The following is an 8,543-nucleotide window of genomic DNA, read 5'->3' as shown; positions in this document are numbered from 1 at the left end:
TAACACTGAACAGTTACCAATAACATGAATGGTTTCCCTACATTTAGACTCACAATATTTTAGCTGATAGTTGTTAAAAGTAACATCTCAAATGTTATTAGCTAACTTATTGATTAGCATGTAAGCTAAAGATAAAAGTAAGATCTTGTGAATAGCACATAAAGTGATATGGAATATGGTAATGTCATAACTAGCCTACCTTATGAGATTAACTAATTTGCTAATATTAGCATACTGGCACATACTAGCATGTTAACTAGCTTTAATCTATGCAGTTTGTAGGACATCATAAGCCAATACATAACTTATGTTAATATTAGCTTGTGGCCTTATACAATAGACCTGAACATGTTTAGATTTATGGGCTAACACTAACACATGCTAACATTAACTGCCATGCTAACAGCTTGTGCTGCATTAGAAAATCAGAAAAATCAACTGAAACTACCTCCCTAATGCCAACCTTCAAAAAAATTTACTTAAAAATCCAACATGGCCACTCCTCATGTCAATAATAGTAGCTTTGGTGGAAACATGTTGGACAAACTGATTAAACGTAATTGATTAAAAGTGGTGTTTGCATGTGGAGAGTAGAGCTTAAATCCAAGTTTGTAAAGATGCTGCGAATGTTTTAGTTTGATAAAAATCTGAAGCTATAGAAGTCTCTACAGAGTCTAAATCCAAAAGTTGCTCTTTGTCAGTGAACTGATTTTAATGTGAATGATTCTCCTGGGAAGTTGGGATGGATGAACAGAGACATCCGGATCCAGAGTGTCAGACTTCCAGAGAGACGGAGACAAACTGCAGAGTGAATGCAGCAGACGCTTTAATGACGTTTAATCAGACATGATGCTGCAGCAGTAAACACACAGAGGACCCCCACCATCATCATCATCATCAGAGACAGACAGAGACATGGACAGACAGAGAGATGTGGACAGCAGCTCAGCGTCTCAGGACATTTTCAGGTCACTTATTACTACTGAACCAATCAGGTTATAGATTGTTTAATGCTGTTTATATGCTGATTATTAGTATTAATACACGCTGAGTAATTCAGAATACACTTGGAAGCTGCAGTCCGTTCCTGAAGGGATCGTCCTCACCGGGATTCCCTGCTGGAACACCAGGAACAGGAAGGAATACGGCTCCTGGAGCCCCCCCCTCTTCCAAAGCTCCGCCCCCTCAGTCTGAGCCCCACCAGGAACTCCAGGAACCTGATCTGTTCCTGGACTCTGTGAGCTTCCCTTCAGAGATCCAGATGTTCCAGAACCTGGACCACCTGAGGCTCTCTGAGATGTTCTAAAGGTTCTGCTTCATCACCATCCAGATTTGGGACAATATCTGGTTCTGTTCCCCAAGACGACCCGGAAGGCGCTGATCCAGGTCCTAAAGCAGCAAAACCTTTGGAAGACCCAGCAGAGGGGACCTAAATAACGCACAACCTTTTCAGGAATTACTTGTCACTCTTTCAGGAATGTTGTATCCAAAGGAAGGTTTCAAAGACGTTCCTGATCTCTGGATTCCTTGATCAAAGGTTTGCAGAAACTGGTCAGGTCTTGAGGAACTGATCCAGAAAAAACAGGATCATTTTCAGAACCAAGGCTCAGCATAAGGAAGCATTTCTGAAAGTTAGAACCTTTAAGCAGGAGACCCAAATCTCTTCAGGCACAAGAAAACATTCCCAGCGACTGCACTGGGAATCTTAATGATTTTACCGGAACATTTTGGCTTTTCAGAGTTATTTAGCATCTAAAACACATGTAGGAACCTGAAAGAAAACCCAGAGTTTTACATCCTGGTCATTTCCACAGACACTGAGAAGTGAGGGAGGGTGGTTCTGATCCAGAAACAGGAGAGGAGCTTTAAAGGAACAGGACCAGAGTTTGAAACCTTGGGAACGTCAGTAAAGTGTTTCTGTGGCTGAAGGTGGTCATTATCCCACTTCCCAACCCCACATCCAAACAGGATTCCCCTAGCAGGACTCTGCGGGTCCACAGCGGTTTGTCCGTCCATCGGCAGGGGGATTGATGTTGGTGTGCGGTTGTAACCATGGCGACCGGTCTCAGGACTTGTTGTTGTCGTAGAGATCGAGGGACGCCTGGATGTCCGGCAGCTCCATCTCACAGATGTTGCTCCGAGGAGACATGGCGTTCCTGCTGAAGAAGTGACCTCCACCTACCGAGGCGGGAAACATCAGAGCACAGATGTCAGAACCAGAACCAGAACCAGAACCAGAATCAGAATCCAATTCATGGTAACTCTGAGCAGAGCTGCAGCTCTGGAGGTAGACCGGGTCATCAGTACCTGAACAGGTAAACGGAGCAGCTCTTTAACTGGACCCATCGATAGATGCACCTGTTAGTCTGCACTGCTGGTTCCTTGGCAGACGATTTGAAATCATTAAAAGTATCTGTAAAGTTGTTGTACTTTTATACGTCACTATGAGGTTGTTTTGTTGTAATCTGGTGTAACACTGTGCTACTTCAGTTTCAAGTTTCTGAACTTAGTGTACGGATGTAGGTCAGCCTAAAGTGAGTTGGTTAATGTGAAGATGTATTCACTGTAAAGCTGTGTTGATCTAGTGTCTCAGTATTTGAATGTAGACATTGTTGCTCTGCTGTGAAGCTGTTTTACTGTAAAACTGTACTTTGGTGTGACGCAGTACTCCAACCACTGCAACGTTTTTTCTTTACAGTAATGTTTTATTCTGGAGTAAAGTTGAAGCCAGCTGTTTGTGAAGTTCTGCTCTTCTGGTTTCTTACTCGTTACGGCCACGGTGATGTCAGCGGGCGTTCTGGGCGCGGTCTCAGCATGGGGGGGGCTGAGCGGCTCCAGGCTGATGGACGGCTGGTTCTGGTCGCTCAGTGGCGCCCTCTGGCTGCCGGATGTCTGACCGACACCCAGACGCTCCACATCCAGAACCACAGCGTCCACACAGGGCAGGCTGGTCTGAGACAGAGGCCAGAGGGGACACGGTCATCCATCACACCTGTCCCCAGGTGTGATGTCAGCAATGACTCACCATGATGCCCAGAGCTTTGAGGATGTTGAGTTTACACATGGGACAGGTGCAGTGTTCGTTCAGCCAAGGATCCACGCACACCTTATGGAAGACGTGTCTGGATGAGACAGAGACACGTTGAGACACGTTGGACGGCTCCAGTCAGCAAAGACTTGGGGAACAGATTCCTTCAGGTGTGGACCTGGTTCTGGACTCACTTGCAGGGCAGAATCCGGACCACGTCATTGAGCTGGTACGCCTCGATGCACACGGCACAGTGGTTGAAGTCTGGGTCTGTTTCCTTCAGGACGGACAGGAAAGACAACCGTCAGTCAGCAGAACCAGAACCATTTCACTCCAACATGACGGTTCTGTGCAGGACCGATCTATGACTGGTCATGTTGGTTTCTGAGTTTACCTTGTCTCCTTTCTTCACTGTCCTCGTCGTCAGCTTCCCAATGGCTTTCTTGGCTGCGTCTCCTAGGCGACGCTGGAGGACAGAGACAACAGACGTTAACGTCCAATCAAGATGAAGCATCCCTGGTTGAAGTGACACAAAGCTCCGCCCACAAGGCAAAACCCAGTTTCTGCCCTGCAGTTTGTGTGCCTGTCTTCCATTAACATTCAAACCTCAGCTGGTGAAGATTGTTTGTTAGGGAAAAACAAAAACTACAAATCCCAGCATTCATAGACTCGGTATCAGGAGAAGAAGAAGAAGATAAAAAAAAACTGTTCTATCCACAACCTGCACCTGACTCCGCCCACCAGGACCTGGTGCCTCCAGGTGCCGTGTTTGGATTCTCCATCTGGAACTGAGCATGCCGGCAGTGCAGCATTTGCCTAGCTTAGCCTCATCTAACCTAGCCTAGCCTAGCCTCATCTAACCTAGCCTCATCTAGCCTAGCCTAAACTAGCCTCATCTAGCCTAGCCTAGCCTAGTCCCATCTAGCCTAGCCTAAACTAGCCTCATCTAGCCTAGCCTAGTCCCATCTAGCCTAGCCTAACCTAGCCTCATCTAGCCTAGCCTAGCCCCATCTAGCCTAGCCTAACCTAGCCCCATCTAGCCTAGCCTAACCTAGCCTCATCTAGCCTAGCCTAACCTAGCCCCATCTAGCCTAGCCTAACCTAACCTCATCTAGCCTAGCCTCATCTAGCCTAGCCTAACCTAGCCTCATCTAGCCTAGCCTCATCTAGCCTAGCCTAACCTAGCCTCATCTAGCCTAGCCTCATCTAGCCTAGCCTAGCCTAGTCCCATCTAGCCTAGCCTAAACTAGCCTCATCTAGCCTAGCCTAGCCTAGTCCCATCTAGCCTAGCCTAACCTAGCCTCATCTAGCCTAGCCTAGCCTAGCCCCATCTAGCCTAGCCTAACCTAGCCTCATCTAGCCTAGCCTAACCTAGCCCCATCTAGCCTAGCCTAACCTAGCCTCATCTAGCCTAGCCTCATCTAGCCTAGCCTAACCTAGCCTCATCTAGCCTAGCCTCATCTAGCCTAGCCTAACCTAGCCTCATCTAGCCTAGCCTAACCTAGCCTCATCTAGCCTAGCCTCATCTAGCCTAGCCTAACCTAGCCTCATCTAGCCTAGCCTCATCTAGCCTAGCTCAGCCTTGCTACCGCCTCAGCCGTCGCACCTGGCTGCGGTGGCGGCCAGCGCCGTAGCGGATCTTCTGGATGAAGTAGAAGACGAGCCAGGCGGAGGAGATGATCATGAGGACGATGAAGGAGACGGAGACGAAGACGAGCGATCCGCGGTTCAGGTTCCTGCTGGGACTACGGAAGCCTAGAGAGGCCAGAACTGTCAGGTTCCGGTCCAGGTGGGCCAGGATCTCCTTCCCGTACGCCTCTGTGATCATCACTGCCACAATGTCACCCGTACCTGCACACAGAACCGAACAAAACCCAACCCAATTCTACTGATCGGAACCAACCTACTGCACCAGCCTCTCCTTCTAAATCCCCCAGAACCAGGCAGGCGGTTCTGTGTGATCCGGTTTATTTTTGGTTCTGGACGCTGTGACCTTCCGGTCAGAAATGCCTCAGAGGTCAGAGAGAAAATTCAACCGGGCCAGCGGCTAAATTTATTCTGATCAATCGCCAGGAAGGACACTCTGTAGGTTTCTGACCCGGTTCTGACCCGGTTCAGAAAAGGTTCTGATCCAGTCTAGATCTGGGCGGTCAGTGTTTTCGGCCCGGTTCTGACCTTCGTGGCCCATCTTGACGGTCTTGTCGGTGGAGTTGTTGTAGACCAGAACCGCCGTGGCGTTGTAGGCAGCTGCCTTCAGGATCTTCTCCCTGAAGGTGCAGTTCCCTCGCTGCAGCAGCGCCACCCAGTGGACACTGCGGGGCGGAACCAGGAAGCGGGTGTTCGGGTCGCAGCCCTGCCGGTCCACCACTGAGGAGACACCGTTACCATGGTTACTGCCTCCAAGCTGGAGGTCCAGAGGTTTTTATTTATCAGGTAGACACATTTAAATGGCCATACAGCAGGCAGAGGTAGAGGTGGTATCATGATCTGGGACACTTTAAGAACATAGCAGCAGTCAGACGTCAGAACACGTCCGGACCGGTTTTGGTGCTGAACTGACGGAATAAAAACATTCCCAGTTTAAACTGCACTGGCTCTGACATCACTTCCTGTCTGTAACAACAACCTGTTTAAAGGAGGAAACATTTCAGCTCCTGACTCAGATCGTTTGCGCGATCTGAGTCAGGAGCTGACTCAGATCGCGCAAACGACTCAGATCGTCAAGGAGGGGGTCAAGGAGGGGAGCTCCTCCTGCTCCCCCTGATCCCAGGAGGAGCAGGGGGAAGAGGAGCAGGAGGATGAAGAGGAGGAGCAGGAGGAGCAGCTCCTTCAGCTCATCTCTGCAGTGTCCTTGGAGCGCCTGACTGTAATCTGACTCCAGAGCAGAGAGACGCTCCGTCCTTCAGCAGCCAGGAAACCTCTGCAGTGTCTCAGCCGGACTCAGAGCCGCTGCATCCTCCGCCTCCCCGATTAAACTCGGCTGCAGCAGCGACTGCGATGAAAACTCACAGCTGCTGCAGCCGACTACAAGACAGTTGCCATGACAACAGTCAGGTCCAGAGCTTAGTAGAGATTTTCTTCCCGAACGATTCAGATGTCAACGAGGTTAACGAGGTGAAACCAGCTTCCAGTTATTACTCCCTACCTTGAGGACCAGACTAACACCTGGAACTTTGTATGGCTTTCTTGTCGGGGCCAGTCCTTGTTTCTCCCTCTCGTCAGAACCAGACTAACACCTGGAACTCTTAGGCAGTGTCAGGTAGGCCATGTGACCTGTGACGAGTACCTCCATGATGCGGCGCCGGCGTGAGGACGATGCCCCGGGCGTCCATCTTGGGAGAGTCCTGCCCGTACGTCCCGTCCTCGCTGCTCATCATGTGGACGGAGGACCCTCGGTCCATGACGGTGGCGTTCACCGTGGCATCCTCGATGGAGTTCCTGTCAGCGCGTCCTGCTGCCGCGGAGCGGGCCTGGACCACGACCTGGACCAGAACCAGCATGAAGACGGCGACGATTGGGAAGCAGGTCCAACGGTGCAGGTCCATGTCTGCCGGTCCGGTTACATGGAACCTGCCAGGAAGGAAAAACCCAAACGTCAGTGGGGCCAGACTAACACCTGGACCGAAAGTTTTATTACGATATTTAATAGTACTGCGATAACGACTAAAGTCGCGATAAGAACTATTTATTACTTATTTTTTAGGCAACTGTGTGTCACATAAACACAAATAATGGTTTTGAAAAGATTCCCATTTGTCTCCTTAGGAGGCCAGTCACATGAAGAAGTCGATAAATTTGTTTCCAAACTTATTTATTGATGCTTTTATTGAACAAACAGTGGAAAAAAACAGTAAAACTATTAATCCTGACAGTATATCACAATTCTTATGAAAAGAAATTTATCACAATATATGATAAACGATACAATAAATATCCAGCCCTGTCAGAGCATGTCCCACTGTGTCCAACCCCGTCACTGTCCCTGAACACCAAATATTTCAACTTCTCATTTTTTTAAACATTTTCAGGTCACTGTCCACGTCCAGCTGTCCCTCTTTTTCCTGTCTGTCCACCAACATCTTGTCAGGTTGTACTGATTGGACTTTCTTTAAATCCATCTTACCTTAAAATGTCCCGCCAGATGTTTCCGTCTGTAGGTCTCCTCCTGATGTTCTGTCCTTCTCCCTGGACGTCTTCCAGGTGTTCTCCGTGTCTCTGGTCTCTCCAGGCGTCGCACGGATATTTTTTTGTCTCCTGTCTCCTCCAGATGTTATTTTTTATATCCTCAGCGTCTCCTATTTGTTGGTTTCTGTCCCAGTTTGTCCTCCAGATGCCGCCTGTGGAAGGGCGCAGTAAACCCTGGGTTCAGGCTGCGAGGTGAGGCAGCTGTGAGGACATCAGGAGATCGGTCAGCCTGCGGAACCGAACCGGAACCTAATCTGGACCCTGGTTCCGGAAACTCCTGCACTGACAGCGCCTGGCTGTGTTCCGGACTCCGTCTGGACCCAGTTCTGGTTCTGCAGTGAGCCCACCTCCGTGTCTACGGTGGCTGCTTCGGCCCGGTTCGTCTCTCTCCACTGGACTCCCGGTGCTCCGGGCCGGGCCGGCTTCGCTCCGTCGATGGGGAACCTCTGCTGGTTCTGGTGGGTCGGATCGGACTGGCTGTGGGGGTTCTGTTCGGCTCGGCTCCACTAACAGCAGGTCGGTACCTCAGTTCTGACAGCGGCGCACCGCGCAAGCGCAGAACATCAACAGGGGAGAGACAGAGCGCGTGTGTGATTGTGTGATTCACCTTCTCTTGGAGATTTGGAGGAGATGTCGCGATAAAGGGCGCGATGTCAGCCAGCTGTTTGCGTCCTGATCAGATTTCTCTTCGATTAGTGATCAGCGATCAGAAAGGAAAGGAGGACACCTGCTGGACACCGACAGGAAGTGCAGCTTAAATTTTATCTAGTTTGTTTATAAAGTTAGAATTAACAACACGTCATCTGGCACAAAAAGCTTTAATTAATAATCCATTCCAGTCAATAATATTTTATCAATCAGTTCATCATGAATCTGCCACGACCGTCTGGAGGTTCGGCAGAACTGAACCAGGAGAACTTTCTGCGTTAAAGTAAAACAGGTGATGGCAGCGTCATGCCAGCCTCCAGGAAGGAACCACAGCCAATCAGAACGCCAGAGCAGGTGGAGCTTCAGTGGAGAACAGAAAACCGCTGCAATCAGAGCAACGGGATCCACAGCTCTTCTGCCTTCCAGCCTCTTTTCAGATTGAACTAAATCTTTACTAATTATGACAACGCAGAAAATGTTTCTGATGAAGAGTTTGATGCTGATGTAACATAGTTAAATGGTTCAGGTTAAATCCTGCTAAAATGCACCATCTGCTGGTAAAAAGTTGTATTGCATTCACCTAGAACGAGCGGGGTATTATGGGTAATCCTCAGAGCCGTGAGGATAACGTGTCTCTGCTATGTGATAAAGAAATATTATTTATGCATTATGTGAAGGGTGT

At 49.1% G+C, this 8,543-nt stretch overlaps 1 protein-coding gene across 2 annotated transcripts; it reads right to left on the bottom strand.

The window, feature by feature from the left end:
- Positions 1–809: 809 nt before the first annotated feature.
- On the bottom strand, positions 810–8,065 carry rnf130 (ring finger protein 130). 2 transcript variants are annotated; one of them, XR_001419292.2, is made up of 10 exons: positions 7,152–8,065; positions 6,315–6,598; positions 5,204–5,395; positions 4,635–4,879; positions 3,423–3,494; positions 3,223–3,305; positions 3,026–3,122; positions 2,766–2,952; positions 2,308–2,381; positions 810–2,178 (listed from the first exon to the last, which is right to left on the bottom strand). XR_001419292.2 is itself a non-coding variant. In XM_088009333.1 (9 exons), exons 2-9 carry the CDS (start codon positions 6,571–6,573, stop codon positions 2,066–2,068), a joined length of 1,248 nt encoding a protein of 415 aa, XP_087865459.1. In that variant the 5' UTR covers positions 6,574–6,598; positions 7,152–8,062; the 3' UTR covers positions 810–2,065. The 2 variants fall into 2 exon arrangements, 1 of the variants encoding a protein (XP_087865459.1); XM_088009333.1 differs by lacking the exon at positions 2,308–2,381 and having other exon boundaries at positions 7,152–8,062.
- Positions 8,066–8,543: the final 478 nt, after the last annotated feature.

The sequence above is a fragment of the Poecilia mexicana genome, unplaced genomic scaffold (assembly GCF_051168715.1).
Source record: "Poecilia mexicana isolate PSO_F unplaced genomic scaffold, ASM5116871v1 scaffold_10, whole genome shotgun sequence".
In the NCBI taxonomy this organism is placed as follows: domain Eukaryota; kingdom Metazoa; phylum Chordata; class Actinopteri; order Cyprinodontiformes; family Poeciliidae; genus Poecilia; species Poecilia mexicana.
Note: the sequence above shows the minus strand (reverse complement) of the source record. Positions and strands in the feature narration are given on the sequence as shown.